We start from the raw sequence: 16,150 nt of genomic DNA on the forward strand, positions 1-16,150 counted from the left end.
AGGCGCCATCTTCCTGGGTCTTGAACCTCATTGAGTTTCAGATAGTGGAAACTGCTACCTGCCAGTTTTCGCTCTCTTTGTTCCCTTCTAGATTTTCTTAGAGATCTCTCTGTAATTCTCAGTAAACCCAGTTTAAAATAACTCGAAAAACAAAATCTCCACGGGCGCTAAACAAAAGCCATGAACAAAAAGCAATATCCGAAGGAGTTTTGATATGTCTACTCTAGACAGGGTTAGGAATGACGTTGTCAATGATACAATTGAGGAAAAACGTCTGAATTAGTTCGGTTACCTCCACAGAGAATAGGTTGAAGTGGATCTCTCACTGAAATGCTAACAGTAGACGAAAACTAGAAAGACCAAGATGAAGCTGCGACGTCGAAATTAGTGAAGCATAATGAATTCTCGAAACCTAACAACAGAAATAGATGACGCACTGCAGTGCGTCAAGTGGACGATAAAAAAGATATCCTGCTTCCGAATACCGCTTATAGTTGTCCCCAATTTCTCACTCATCATCATAAACACTCCACCAATGATAGTATCACATAGTACGGGATACACCAACTTGCAATTAGAAGAATGCAATTTTGTGGACTGAACTAGTCGTATAGCTCTCACAACATGTTAGTTTAAATCTGTCTAACCAACCAACCTAAACCATCTTTGATTACGTGCGTCAGCACAGCGTTAAGACCCTTAAACTTAAGTGAGAGATCCAAAAGTAAAGTTAAAAGAGAGAGACCGAAAATCCCTACGTCGGAGGCTAAAGTAGTACTTTTGTTACGTCATTGGCGTAAGTCTCTTGACCTTACATCACTGTGCGTAGTGTTGAATCTTGCTGCTATTTCATCTGTTTAGTAATGTCGAAACGGCTTCCGCGTCGTGTCAACCCGCGGCCGCGCGCCACTGACCGATTCGAATCCTGTTTCTAGGCGGATCAAATCTGCTACTCGGTGTTATGCGTGTTTTCCTACGTGGCGGCGGGCAAAGAAAAAGCGACCCAACACCAGCAGCAGCAGCAACAGCAGCAGTCCATGCACAGATCGCTCCACGCGATTTCCCATCTAAATTTGACGTCGTGCATGCGACCAGCGGCCACCAAACAGTCCACTGCTACGCCTCAGCGACCCCCGAACCCCCGACACTGCGGGGAGCACCCGGAACCCGGTACCACGGGTACCCGTCCGAGCGTGTCTCCACCTCGCACTCCCGTGGGAGACCCCACGACTTACCCGTCTCCCCGCACCCCCGGGGGAGGCCCACCGACTTATCCGCCTCCGGCGCTACCTGCGGGGGTGGCGCCCCCCGCTGCGCCTCCTCACCAGAAAACTTTAACGTCGCAGATTTCGATGCCGGCGACGTTGAAACCGCCTCCGGTTCCCAGCAGGAGCACGCCGCCTTGCAGGCAGGGTTCAGTGAATAGACCGCCGCCCCCGCCGCCTCCCAGGCCCAAGTGAGGAGGCGGCCGACCGTCAAGTCTTCCCCTTTGTGTTGTGGTTAGGTGTTATGGTTCGTAACGTGACAGTTTTCGTAATAATCCGGTCGAAATAGGCAAAAGTAAGTCAAACCTTGAAAAACGGGAAGTTTTATAGCGAAAATGGGTCTGAAGAAAGTTGTATATCGTACAATTCTCTACAAGAATCGCTCGGGCACATTTTTTTTGCGACTCGTGAGATTCCGCGGTTTCAAATATTAGAAAAATTCATATTTTTCATTATATGCACACATTTCCCCACCACCTATGAGGTAATGTACTTGGCGCATTTATTTTAACGTGGTTCCCTCAGTAGGTATACTCCATTGATTGATATTGATAATTTTCAAAGTGTAACAGGTTGTTTTCTTCTAAACGTTGTTACAATAGATAACTGCAGAATCTCTGTTCGCTGTTATAAGAAAAGAGATACGTCAGTTGTCTCTTCATTAGAAACATAAATAATTTCTTGGATACAATATAGGAGCAAGTCTGGACCTGGCAATTAAGGCACATTGGGGAACAAAATAATCCCACTTCTTGACAGCCACAATTCTTGCTACAACCCCTCTAGTAGTTACGCAAAATAGTAGGAGGGAGTAAAGTTTCTTCTTCATTCTTCTGGGATTAGCTCATTGCCTAGCCACACTTGAACTTGATAATACACAAGATACAAATGCTGACAGGCAGAAGCAGATGTTGGAGGTAGACAAGGCAACTGTACTGTTTTATTGTTACCTGCAGATGTTACGACTGACAGTATAGTCCTTTATTTTTAAATGCTCGTTCGATTTCTTCAGTTACGAAGGTTGGCGATCCATATAGCTAAACGAACTTTGGAAACTGCGGTTCTGAAAAGATCGTTTGACGAACATGCAAACCGTTCTACGAACGGTGAGTCGTAAGAGAAAAAGTACCTGAACAATTTTTGTAGCGAATTGTATGATTTACAACTTTTGTCAGGCCGATTTTCACGATAACACTTACCGTGTTCGAGAAAAATGGAAAAAAACCTTAATTTCGTACATTCGACCTTGAATAAAATTTGCTGCACAAGTCGAATCGCCTACGGAACACTGCTTCGATTTTGTTGAAACGTTCTTGTCGTTAGCTTCTGAAATGTTACGCGAAATCTCGAGTCTCTTTCGTTGAAGTCTACCTGTATTTTGAAAGCGAAACTTTTTTCTTAATCTCTGTCAGGGTGCTCGATATAGCTAAAATTATGGTTCAAAATCTCGACAAGATGAGTCAAAAAAATATTCAAAAACGATAATATATTTTGGTTATTTTTTATCTATGATTTCTGGCAGATTAAATCGAACTGTTTTATATTCTTATTAATTTCTATTTTCCTGTAATAAAATGTGTCTAAAAAAAATGTCAAGCGGCACCCGCAACCCTGCGTAAAATAATAACATAAAAAATTAATCTCTTTGATTTTTTTTTTCTCACAAAAGCAGAAGTTTTTATGTTAAACTATGCGCGTCAAAAGTTCGCTTTTTGGTGTCTTTTTTTTTGGTTTAGCGGTTGTCTAAATTAATGAAAAATATACAAAAGCAATATCAAGTGTTTATTGTAAATACAAATATATATATATATACCATTTATCGAGTTGTTTTCTTGGATTTCGTATTGTATTTGAAGGATAGAACATAAAGCCATATGAACTAAAATAAAAAACGTTAATTAATGGTGATCGAAATGAAGAATAATTATAAAAAAAACATATATTTTTTATGCCTCAGACGCTTTGTAACTGCTTCAAAAATGTAGCTTTCATTTTCAGAAGTTTTTGATATTTTTGGGACTTTGTAGTGTTATCGCTATGTGCGACAGTAGTACACGTGCCACTTATTTGTGAGCCTTTTTATTAGGAAGGAATTTTACCAAAGAAACCTATTTTTCTTTTTCCAGGAAAATTTATCATCGCAAAATCGCCAATTTGTTATTGGTAAACGTATTACGCTGAGAACAAATTTTGGTTAAAGTTTTTTTTTACGTGTTGGTTCGTGACCAAGAGAAAAAATTCCTCAACGGCGATCCGTAATGGTCGAATGGCCGTGGCAATCTTGTCCAACTGTTTGTGAAATGCAAAAAACTAGATTCCGTGCAATGGCTCGGTTGATAAGGCGTTGACCAACCAACTCGAACTTGCTGGAGGTTATGCGTTCGATTCTCACCGGGAGCCTTGGGTGTTGGGTGCGTGAAAAATTGTTATCGATCAATTTTCCTCTGCGGATGCCGGAAAATGGGTGCACATCCGAATTTGAGATGAGCCCAATTAAAAGTAAAGAAAAAAGATTCCGTGCATCCTCATTGCTTACTAGTTTTGAATCGATATTGTCGCCAAAGGCATTCTGTTCTTCAATTTTCACCGATATATTTGTGTTTGTCGCTTTAAATCCATCGAATTCATTCGGATATATAAGGAGGTGTCGTTGGCGTGGTAAGAACGTTTTGAAAAAGGACGAAAACAAACAAAACTTGCCAAACCCATAGTCTAACCTAAGAAAATTACGTACGTATTCATTGTCATGGAGGCCATTATAATGCGCAATTAATATTTGTGTATACGATATCTCCGACAAGTTAACATTCACTTTTTTAAGTGATTTTTTAGAGGAATGTTTACGATTTTATATTATATATTAATTTTTAATTATTTTTTAGGGTTCTTTCTTTTTTCTAATGGCCACGACCTCATAAGGTCATTCGGCCAGCTTACACAATTTTTCACATTATTCAGATATCCTAAAGAATGCCTTCTTAAGAGAAGGGTCTGGACCAATCCATCATCCTCCAGGATTTTGTTTTTTACGTGTACAAAAACGGAAACTTCTAAATAAATCGTCACAAAATGACGACCGATTCTTCAAACGGCTCCCATCCCATCCGGCCTGGTTACCAGCGTGAATATAGGACATTCGGAAACCGTATTTACATAAACCTCATGGAATTACACATCACAAATCCGTGTACATCCACGTAAGACGAACACTATTTCCCAAACTTATAGGCACTACGTCTCTATCACTTCAGATAGCGAATATACGTAAAATATTTTGTTTAAACGACACTAATTTCGACCAATTTCTATAAATTTTTTGGAACCGGGCAGGAGCAACATCCGCCATGTGCAATGGTTCCATCGAAAGTCCCTTTTTAGGGTTATTTTTCGTTCTATCACGAGTTCGTGTCCCAGTTAAATTAATACGATGGTACAGAAACTAAATATTTTTTCCGTAAAGACTTTTAAAATAAATACAATGTCAGTTACCGTGCGTTGCCTCCTAGGATAGACTAAATCCTACAAGTTTCTGCGGCCATGCTACCATGTCTTACAGAACACTTTTTAAATGTTGATTCTAGGAAATGTCTAATTACGTGAATATAGCACAGGAAGAAAGAGAACTATTGGACAGTTAAATTTAGAGAAATAAATACATTTATAACACCCAACCCTAATTGATATTAACAATTAAGCTTGAACGTTGCATAAGACTTGGGTGAAAATCAAGAAAAGATTCTATACTTATCCTCTTACAATCAGGTACTGTAAGTACACACCGCAGCAAAGCTAACACTTATTTTGTTATAATACACACGTTAAATTGTAGAAAACAAGTCCTTTCATTCCCTCCACAAAATAAACTGCAAACGATATGACAAATGACAATTAGTATTCAGAACTTTCGACGGGAAAATGTGGCGTTAGCCGATTTCCCTTTAAAACGCCTAACGTAATATCGACGTTAACTAAAAAATCGCTAGCGATATCGACGAAATTACGTTTCGATTATAATTTTACCATTTCCTATCGGGGGAAAAATGGCGACTTTTTGACGTCACAGTCACGGACCGCAAACGCGTAACCCGCGAGGTTATGCGAGCGTCTTGTTGGCCCAATAAGCGTGGGTCAGGCCTCTTTTCGAATTGAAATCGAAAAATTGATCGGTCGCGATAAAGTACGTAGCCGTGGTGCCGAGCAGCGAGAAGATTTGCCCGCGATTCAGTTCGAAAACATCGACGCCGGTGAATTTGATTTTCAGAGACGAAAACTTGTGGGCGAGCAGGTGTAGTTCCCAGTAGGTCTGCGACGAGATTGGAAATTCGTTTTGCAATCGGTGACAGGTAACGACGAGATTGTTCGCTTCTCGGGAGACGACGTCGCAGAAAATCATAACGATCGCCGGTGCCGCCTGGAAAGAGAGTCGCGCGCTGCTGCTTCAAACGACTAAACAACTGTCGTGTTGGAAGTTTCTTAAATAAAGGAACTAGAGCTGTGTCAATCGCGATTGATTCGGTCACTTTGATTCATAGGATCGAACAACCGAATCCCGCTTGTGGTAACGATTCGATCACTTTGTTTGCTCTCGCTCCTGCCCTGACCAGTTTGAAGTGACCGATTACAGAACGACCGACCGAATTCGCCGGAATACAATTCATTTGAATGGTTTAAGATTAAAACGCATGACTGAGACAGATCACGGAAAAAGAATGGGAGTATTGTTATAATTATTCTATAGTAGCGAGTTGCGACATCGATCTGTAATTTGCTGATGTGTTGAATTGAATATTGAATGAAATATCTATTTCCACACCGGTATTTAATTTAAACAAATTAATGTATTACTCGTGCAACCCAATACGTAGCACCTATTTTGATAAAATCATGATTCAATAAAAAGCACAACACAGCTAAATATTATACTAACTAGAACAGAAAACATAATATATAGACACAACAATAATTCAAATTCAAATGGATCTGAATCGGTCGTTCGGACTGTTCGGATTCAGTGACTATTGCCGCTTATGTTGGCATAAAAGAGTATTGAAATGAACGATTGAATGAAATGATTCGGTCCTTTTCGAAATCGGCCACTGATTAATTCAGTCCTCGTAAAATGAAATATTGACATAACACTAAAGCAACAAAGCAACGACGTGAAGTTCACATTCTTACCTCTCAAAACCGTGTGACAGTAAAACCACGGACCACCGTACAAAAACCATGCAAAGTTTACAGATTGTGTAGCGACAGACTATTAAAAGAATTTCGCAGCCAGAGTACAGAATTCCACATAGTCTTGGTGGTCTGTGGCGATAGTTTCTTTTAATTACATTAGAGATACGGCGAAATTAGCAATAAATCTCTTATTCATAAATATATTTTCAAGGCATTTTTTAAATCCAATGCAGGCGTACTCAGATTTTTTCTACAGTTCTCTGTTTTTTCGTGAATGATTTCAGCCATATAGATTTGTTGATACCTGCGACGAAAAAATGCGGAAATATAGGGTATTTTTTGTTTTGTATTAGCAAAGTTTTTAACATTATCGCAGAATTGTTTGTACTCGTTTAATAGCAACTATTAAAAGATGTGAATATTTTCTTTATATTTTGGCAAAAATCAAAAACGCTGAGATGTGGTCAGATTTACCGCTTTTATGTTCCGCATCACGATTTTGTTATTTAACTTGGGCGTGTCACTTCCACCTTACTCACCAGCATGGCGAACGTGATACAAAGCCCCGTGATTTTCTGCTCTGTCGAGTTCACCTCGAACGTGCCGAGGAACAAATGGCGGAGGTAAAATACGTACGCCATCAGTCCGAAGAATCCCTTGATCGGTATCAGAAACAGGACGGGACCCAAGACGTCGTTAAAAATGGCGACCGCTTCGAACAGCTCGCAATAGATCCTCTCGACGCGTTTAACGCGACCCGAAACCCGCCATTTATTTTGCGCCGTCGCGTTTCGCAAAACGCCGTTCAACCGTTTATATTTGTGGCTGAACGCGACGCAGAAATTCGCCACGGCGAAACAAATAATCTCGTAGTAATAAAGGACGACGACCTCCTGGTGCGCGTACAGCGCGACCAAAATCAACCGCGGCCGGTCGCCGATGACGTCGGGCAAGTAAAAATGGCGGACGACGCAGACGCAGTGCGCGGCGCCCAAGACGGAGAGCTGCACGCGCGGATCTCTGGCAACGCCGCGCGGCAACGTCGCTTTCGAGCCGAGAAGGTTCTCGACGGCGGCCATTTTGGCGAAAAACTGCGCCCACCGCGATTGGTGCACGCACGAACACAACATGGCGACCACTATGACGGCGTTGCCCGTGACTACGAGTGGAATTTCGATGACCTTCTTCTCGAAGATTCCAATGTAGGAATCTCTCAGGAAAATCATCGCCACGGTCACTACGGCGAACACGATCGCCAAAATGGCGACCCTGATCTTGTAATATTTCGGGCGGATCAGTTTTCCGTGATCGAAATCGTAGGGTGGGACGATCCCGAACACGGAGTAAAACCCGGCAACGGGTTCATGAAATAAAACCATCCGGCTGTTAATATGACCCGTCTTACGCAAATGGCGGCTTATTGTATCCGCATCGTCTATAGAGACGATCCGATGTCAACATGTAATCAACATAAAATGTTGTTTTGAGCGTCAATTCATTAAGGGTGTCGCGTTTTACAGCTCACGAATTATTTATGTCGTTAATTTAAAAATACTTGTCTGGGACTTGTTTTTCTTTTAACGGTCGTACAGCTTCTTCCTTTAAATATGGCCCACTGTCGGAAAGTTAACTTCAATAAACATTGTTATCATTAAACCGATTAGCTGAGGTAAGTGATAGACATATGATCTCTAAACGCTTTATGTGCGCCAAATTGAGTTACTACGGCTTTGATGATGTTTCGACTCGATTTTTTGAAAACTACTTAGCTAAAAAATATCAAAGAGTTACCCTTGGCAACGTAAGTTCTGAATTTCTCCCTGTCTCATCAGGTGTACCGCAAGGTTCTGTCCTTGCACCTATATTATTCTTAATTTATATTTCTGATATTTATACATCCATCGAATTTTTGAATTTGCATTCATTTGCTTATGACACTCAGCTATTTTACTCATTCTATCCTAAATTATTTGACATCGCTTCAATTTATATCTTACGAGCTAAATTTTGTTCAATCGGTGGGTTGAAGGCACCCCAACAGACTATCACTGCCACGATATCGTTTATCTTTGTTCCACAGATCATTTTCATATAAAGCTGTTGTAATTTTTAATAGTATACCCGATTCAGTAAAATCACATTCAATTCATTCAAATATTTAAAAAATATTTCAGGTTCAAAAGTTCTTAAAAAACATAACGCCAAAACCAGATTAACCGCTGGTTTAAATATCTCTCAACAAGGGCGAGACAATGTCACGTGTGTTGTTTAGCTCCGCCCCCTTACACCGTACATAAGCACGTATAGAGTAGAACGTGAGCCAACTTCGGTGACGCTCTGTATATTACAAGAAAAAAACTAGTAATTAATTTAAAAAAATTAGTTAAGCTTATTGCAGAATAATAAAAATGGTTTACTTGATAATTATTATTGCGTGTAATAATTTTGTATGTACATTTTTACATACAAATTGTAAAATCAAAAAAAATAACCTTGAAAATGATTCGCGCTTTAGAACGTGCCGTTTTGTGACGTCACTATTGATTAAATGTCATTTTATGTAAACGGACGAAGATTGAGCAAGAACGCAAAGGCCGCTTAACCCTGTCGTTCCCATCATGGAGTTTGGAGAGGCGGGGACAAAAAAAAAACAACCTTATCATATCGAATATGAATACTTGATAGAATACAACACAAAACTGTCAAAGTATTGTTAACGCTACAAATAAAGTTAAGGTATATGAGTAAAGCGTCTGCTCCGACCCAGCTAATTAAACGTCAATTACTTGGACGCCCCAGTAAGATCTTCGCACCTTCCTATGTAAAAGTGTTGATCTACAAAATAGAGATTCGCAAACTCGATCGGTTTTCCGCCAAAAACCCTCTACTTACGATATCGTCAATCTTCAAAATCGATCTGACAGTTTCCGTCGCGAATGACAGCGCGGAAGTAGTGACCAACAGGGGTTGGACGACGTTCTCTTCCAATATGTCCGAAATACAGCCTTTCCTTACGTTAATCCCGGCCGATACTTCACCTTTCGCGTGTCTATTCCTTAATTCGGTGACCGTCTGGAAAATTACTTTTGCTTGCCAAACAAATAACTCTTAGAGCTCCAGCACAAAAAAACCTCAATGGCAAAAACGGACAGAGAATGTGGCAAACTCTGAAAGCCACCATGATTGATACCAAAGAAGAAATAACTCAAACTACCAAAGATATAAAAAAACGAGCAGTGGATAACTGATGAACTTGGTAGTAAAGGAAAGGAAGACCTCCTGGAAGAACTTGTCTAAACAGTAAAGAACAGCAAAAGTCAGAAGATCTAATTAAGAACTTAATGTAAATTACTTGTAACTTACAGAATATTGCCAAAAGTTTGAAGAATAAGTCAAATTTTGTGAGTAACATGCCAGAATCTCTGACTTACAGAATTTGGGAAAAACAAGTCAGGATTTCTGAGAACTAAATAAGAATTTCTAAGAAATAAATAAAAATTTTGTGATTAAGTCTATACTAACGGACATTGCGAATCGAACCATCAGATACACAGGGTGATTCATAAAGATTGGGCGATCTTTAAACTGGGGAAGACACCGAAATAGTATGATTAAAATCAACATGCCTCGTAACAATCTCGCTCGTTTTAATTTTATTCTGAACTTTATTTTTTCGATAATTTAGAAATTGTCAGTTTGAGGCTTTTTTGGAACTTATTTAGACGTTACGCCTAGAGGGCGTTAGTTTCACCGCATTATTCAGAAAAATCGAATAATTTTTTTTCTCTTGATATGTGAAACAACAAAAAAAAATGGCCGATAATAAAGTAAATTTAATTTGATCAAATCAAAATTTGGATACATTTATCAAAATTTAACCTCAAATTTGAGTAAAGTATAAACTCATTTTGGTTATTTCGTCTATTTTAAACTCGTCAGTTATGGTCAGATATGGTATTATTTGCAAATCTTTTGGATTCCCCTTACGTCGGTTGAAAGTTTCAGTTTAGCTCTGAAGAAGCAACCGGCATGATTGTTGACGTTTCGCCAAGCATCCAGTTGGCCTCTTCAGAGCATAAGTGAGAATTTCAGTTACCTTCACAGATTATTTGAAAGTTTCAGTTAACTGTTTCAGAGTTTAACTGAGAGTTTCAGGTGCAGTTGGCTTCTTAATATCTTAATTGAAAATTTCGGTTGAGCTCTGAAAAACCCATCGAGATAATTGCTGACGTTTCGCCAATCATCCTGTTCCTTTCTTTAGAGCTGAATTGAAAGTTTCAGTTAACTACTTCACAAATTAATTGAAAGTTTCAGTTGACTTCTTCAGAGCTTAACTGAGCGTTTCAGTTGGCTTCTTCACAGATTAATTGAAAGTTTCAGTTTCAGTTGACATTTTCATAGCTTAACTGAGAGTTCAGTTGGCTCCTTCACAGATTAATTGAAAGTTTCAGTGTCAGTTGACTTTTACATAGCTTAACTCAGAGTTTCAGTTAGTTTCTTCACAGATTAATTGAAAGTTTCAGTTTCAGTTGACTTTGTCATAGCTTAACTGAGAATTTCAGTTAGCTTCTTCACAGATGATTTAAAAGTTTCATATTCAGTTGACTATTTCATACCTTAACTGAGAGTTTCGGTTGGCTTTTTCACATATTAATTGAAAGTTTCAGTTGACTTTTTCATAGCTTTACTGAAAGTTTCAGTTTCAGTTGGCTTCTTCACAGATTAATTGAAAGTTTCATCTTCAGTTGACTTTTTCATAGCTTAACTGAGAGTTTCAGTTGGCTTCTTCACAGCATAATTGAAAGTTTGAGTTGACTTTTTCTGAGCTCAACGTAAAGTTTTAGTTTCAGTTGACTTCTTCAGAGCTTAACAGAACGTTTCAGTTGGCTTCTTCACAGATTAACTGAAAGTTTCAGTTTCAGTTAACATTTTCATAGCTTAATTGAAAGTTTCAGTTGGCTCCTTCACAGATTAATTCAAAGTTTCAGTTTCAGCTGACTTTTACATTGCTTAACTGAGAGTTTCAGTTGGCTTCTTCACAGATTATTTGAAAGATTCAGTTTCAATTGTCATTTTCATAGCTTAACTGAAAGTTTCAGTTTCAGTTGGCTTCTTCACAAATTATTTGAAAGTTTCAGTTCAGTTGCTTTCTTCACAGCTTTATTTCAGTTGAGTTATGAAGAAGCCACCGGGATGATCGCTGACGTCTTGCGTCTGACGCAGGAGGCACCGGTAAAACGTGTTACCGAAAAAACTGACATTTAATTTTTTTCGTCAATAAACGTACCTGGATCGGGTTCAGGCCCGCATTCTCCGCCAACGTGAACGGGATAATCTCCAACGCGTTCCCGTAGGCCCTCAAGCAAATGGCGTCCACGCCCTCCATTTTATCGGCCAGAGCGGCCAACCGGAGCGCCAGCTCCGTCTCCGGCGCGCCCCCACCCGCGATGACGGCTCGTTTGCGCACTAAACACCTCACCACGCAGAGGGCATCGTGCAGGGATCGTTCGGCCTCCTCCAAGACCAACTTGTTGGAGCCGCGTACCAGCAATGTCACGGTCCGGCCTGGATTTTGAATTCCGGTGACCTTGACCATCCGGTTACCGCCGAAACCGACCTCTTCGACCAGCTCTGCGGACACCAAATTCTCCGGGACGAAATGGTCCAGGGAGGCGATCGGTCGACACCCCAATGACTTGCACACGAACTCCACGTCCTCCCTTTCGATATCTTTGATGACCATGCACTTGATTTTGTCGAGAAAGTGGAGCGCCAGGTCGGACACCGCGTCCCTGAGGATGGATTTTTGTACCTGGCAAAAAAAAAAAAAAAACGTTTTAAACGACCGGGAAATTAATTCGTCGAGACGCTTTTACGAGTAACACGTTGCATCCGGCTTTTTTGATCTGCTTGACGATGTTCAGGATGTACGCCCGTTCCTCTTTTAGGACGCGGTCCATGGCCGCGTAATCGGACACCACGATCTTATGATCCATGTCGGTTTTCGGCGGCGATATGCAAAACTGTATCAGGGCGATTTTCGCCTTTTCGATCCGCTTCGGACCCGAGACGTTGGCCAATTTTTGCGGAAACACGAGGCCGTCGATTAGTTCGGTGTCTTCCACGGTGCCGCCGAGCTGTTTCAATACCTTGACGTCCGAAAGGTTGACGGCGCTTTCGCGACCTGAAAAGGCCGATCCCGTTAATCCCGGAATACATTTTTCAACTAAACCGCGCCGTCACACAGAGGTCATTTTTACTTATGTAGGAATTAATATATCCGTAAAAAAATATCTCACAGAAAACGTACGTTTTCGGCCTTACCCGAAAGATAACATTCTATAGAATGGAACCTCTTTGCCATTTGTTTTTTTTGTTATCGTATTTGCGTTTTTCGCGCTCTTGCTTCAAATAGTCGAAGTTCAATTGACGTTCGTGGATCGAAGGCTTAGGTGAGTAAATTTTTCATGTTTATTTTCGTAATTTTCTGATATGCGCACCGTCGCACAGGGGCCATTTTTATTTATTTAGGAATTAATAATTCGTAAAAAATATATTACGGAAAACGTACGTTTTCGGCCTTACCTGAAAGATAACATTCTATAGAATGGAACGTCCTTGGCATTTGTTTTTTTTGTTATTGTATCACCCTGTGAAAAGCTTAAGTAAGTAAACTTTTCATGTTTATTTTCGTTATTTTCTGATATGCGTAAACGCCGCAAAAAAAAATAGAGAAATAACTATGACTCATGTTTTAAAGAAGGTGATAACGGGATTTAGTTAAAAAAAAATAGTTTTGGTAGTTTTGTTTCGAAAACGTGGAAAAATTGCACACAAATCGCACTCGCGAGGTTTTTGAAAATAAACACTCTGCTGACTGGCCCGATAAATCCATAATTTTTATTGCAGATGGGGAAAAACCTAGTCCAAGCAGAGGTAGACCTTCCAAACATTTTATGGATCTTGACGACCAACGGAAAAAGCAAAAGCTTATGCCGCTCTTGCAAAAGTATTTCGCAGAAAAGTTGACGTTCGCTGCACCAAGAAGTCCGGAGGCATCTGGACGAAGAAATGCGTTACAAATTCTTAAAGAGCTTTCAGAACCAGAGAACTTGTCCAAAATAAAAAAAGAAATAAGCGTTTGCTTTTTTCATTGATTCGAGCTTAACAAAAAATCTTATAATGCAACAAGGTGCGAAACAAAAGAATGCAAACAAATACCCTAGTTATGAAAAAAAAAATGCTATCCAGATACAGAGTTTACTTTAATCACAGATACACCTGCAGAGGTGAAACTTCAAGCGCTTGTCAATCACACAACAGACAGGCTTATTGGGAAGCAAAAAGAAATTTTCGAAAATGTGTTGCCGAGTATCAAGGATAAAATATATATAGGTACGCGTTCAGATAAAGAAACACTGACTAAAGACGTTCTCAGTTTACAACAGCCTAACCTAGCAGTCTCTGAACATCATAAAAGTGTTAAAGGTATTTTCTGTTGTACCGAATATGCATATAATTTTTATTATTGTTTGTAAAGTAACAAATATGCGTTTTTTGTGCCAACACCCTGTATAGAATACTTTTTTTTTACAATAAAACGAATATACGAATACGAATATACGCGTTCATTTGTATTTCAGGCGTAAAAAATATTTGAATCAAATAAAATCACAGCTAAATTTGGTATATATCAGATTTCCGATTTATTACCACCTAATAAAATTAAAATGACTTCTGTCTCGAGAAAATCGAATCCTTTCGAGTCCAAAAAAAAACTTTCAATTTTTTTTTTTTATTTCAAGACCTTCGATGGGTTCCGTATGGGCGTATGGAACTCTAAATCCCTTAGCACGGTGGACAATTTCAAGGCCGTAGTTAAAACTGTTCGAAAGTTATTTGACTTCAAACGCTCCCTCAAAATCAGTTACAGAGAACAGAACGACATCCTACCATCTAGTTTATAGGTAGTTTTTCATGTATATGTGTTTTTCATGTAAATTTGGTACACATGTACAAGAAGCATCGTTTAGTGTTGCACATTATTTTAAAAATACCTGTATATTTTCTCAAACCTTGATTTGTTTTTTTTTTTTTTCGTTTAAAGAAATTAGTATGTATAAGTAAAAACCCTGCGACAGACAAAAAAATTAAGAGATCAAATCTGCCCTTAAAAATGTAAATTAACATTTTAATAAATTAAATAAACATTTTTTCCAAAAGATTAAATTTGAAATTAAGGCTGTAAAAGCAATTCAGTTTTAAGTTTATCATGGTCATTCCATAAGGTCTTGGGGCTATAAGCTGGAATCCCCAGGTTTCCCCTATTTTTAGTACATATATGCAAAATTTCCATAAAATCTACAGTTTTTTTTTTTTAAACAAATGTAACCAGTAAGTCGGCGGATGTTCCCTAACGAAACGTATTTCCACTAATAACAGTTTAACAATGAAAAAATTGAAAGAAAGGGGTTTAAATCTTATAAATAAACGCTCAATTGTAATCTTACCCGGCTCGACGGCCCTCAAAACCGCGTCCACGGCCAAAGGGGCCAACTGGCTCGACTGCTGGGACACCACTTTCGAATTTAAAGAAGTCGAAGCGGTCTTGACGAGTTGTTCTCTGTGGTTCAACTCGACCGGTGTGGCGATATTATTCAAAATCTCTAAGGCGTGCCCGGCTGCCCGTTGAAAAGATTCGGAAATTGCCGTCGGATGAATGCCTCTACTTAATAATTTTTCGGCAGCGTCCAATAACGCCCCGGCAATAACAACGACAGAGGTGGTACCGTCGCCCGCTTCGACGTCCTGAGCTCTCGATAATTCCACCAGCTACGAATTACAATTACGTTTGCAATAAAACATGGAAATGCGACGAAAAATGTACCATCTTTGCAGCTGGATGGATAACATTCATTTGTTTCAGAATTGTGGCCCCGTCGTTTGTAATTGTAACTTCCCCGTTTCCAGCTTGAATCTAAAAGAAAATTAAATTAACAAAATCGTTCTTCGACATGTACAAACAGTACCATCTTATCCATTCCCCTGGGGCCCAAACTCGTGCGAATCGCATCGCAGACAGCTGAAATTTGAAAACGTTATTTGGACAGCTTCTCAAAACCCTAGAACCCCGATTCAAACGCATTATTGTAAAGCACAACGAAAATTTCAATTAATTAAAGCAACCAACATCAAAAATCACTCCCAGCTTAATTTGCCGCGGATTGTTTACCTTTTGCGGCGTTAATGTTGCTCGATCTGACATCGGCGGGTTTACTTTTATCCTTGTAGGCAAGGCTGTTGTATTTGGCCGAATCTCCGGAAGCTTTCGGAACGGTCATTTTTCCTTATTTTTTATTCGAAAAAAACGTCGAAATTTTTGGATGATTGCAGATTCCCAAAAAATATTTTTATTTTTTCGATGTTCTACCACAATCCGTCAATGGCAGAGATCACTAAATATTATCGAAGAAATGTCATTACGCGTTCCGTGAATTTGGTAAGTGACGGAAAACAATTTAACCTTGGAGACGACCTTGAATCGTGTGAGATTTGTCTTCATTTGTATGTTTTTACAAGATATAATCCATTCATCCAATTTGATTATTAAAATCGGTGACAAAAGTGTTGGTTGGCGCACCCTTGGTTATTTATAGAATAGACCAACCCTTGTTGCCAAATATCCAATTATTTGTGGATTGGCT

At 39.5% G+C, this 16,150-nt stretch overlaps 2 protein-coding genes across 3 annotated transcripts in view; one reads left to right on the forward strand and one right to left on the reverse strand.

Moving 5' to 3' along the window:
* LOC132705654 (MAP kinase-activating death domain protein) overlaps positions 1-3,989 on the forward strand; it is a 47,669-nt gene extending 43,680 nt beyond the window's left edge. For both annotated transcript variants that reach the window (XM_060676400.1, XM_060676401.1), the window contains one exon: positions 936-3,989. In XM_060676400.1, the coding sequence (XP_060532383.1) occupies positions 936-1,460 (525 nt within the window). In that variant the 3' untranslated portion in view covers positions 1,461-3,989. The remainder of the gene's footprint in view (positions 1-935) is intronic.
* A 5,111-nt stretch (positions 3,990-9,100) lies between these two features.
* LOC132705015 (T-complex protein 1 subunit delta) lies at positions 9,101-15,921 on the reverse strand. The gene is made up of 8 exons (XM_060675412.1): positions 15,679-15,921; positions 15,476-15,528; positions 15,334-15,423; positions 14,957-15,278; positions 12,323-12,630; positions 11,734-12,258; positions 9,339-9,518; positions 9,101-9,281 (listed from the first exon to the last, which is right to left on the reverse strand). The coding sequence occupies exons 1-8, from the start codon at positions 15,785-15,787 to the stop codon at positions 9,264-9,266; spliced, it is 1,605 nt and encodes a 534-aa protein (XP_060531395.1). The 5' UTR covers positions 15,788-15,921; the 3' UTR covers positions 9,101-9,263.
* Positions 15,922-16,150: the final 229 nt, after the last annotated feature.

This window comes from Cylas formicarius, unplaced genomic scaffold (assembly GCF_029955315.1).
Source record: "Cylas formicarius isolate icCylForm1 unplaced genomic scaffold, icCylForm1.1 PGA_scaffold_7__23_contigs__length_41026272, whole genome shotgun sequence".
NCBI classification, from domain to species: domain Eukaryota; kingdom Metazoa; phylum Arthropoda; class Insecta; order Coleoptera; family Brentidae; genus Cylas; species Cylas formicarius.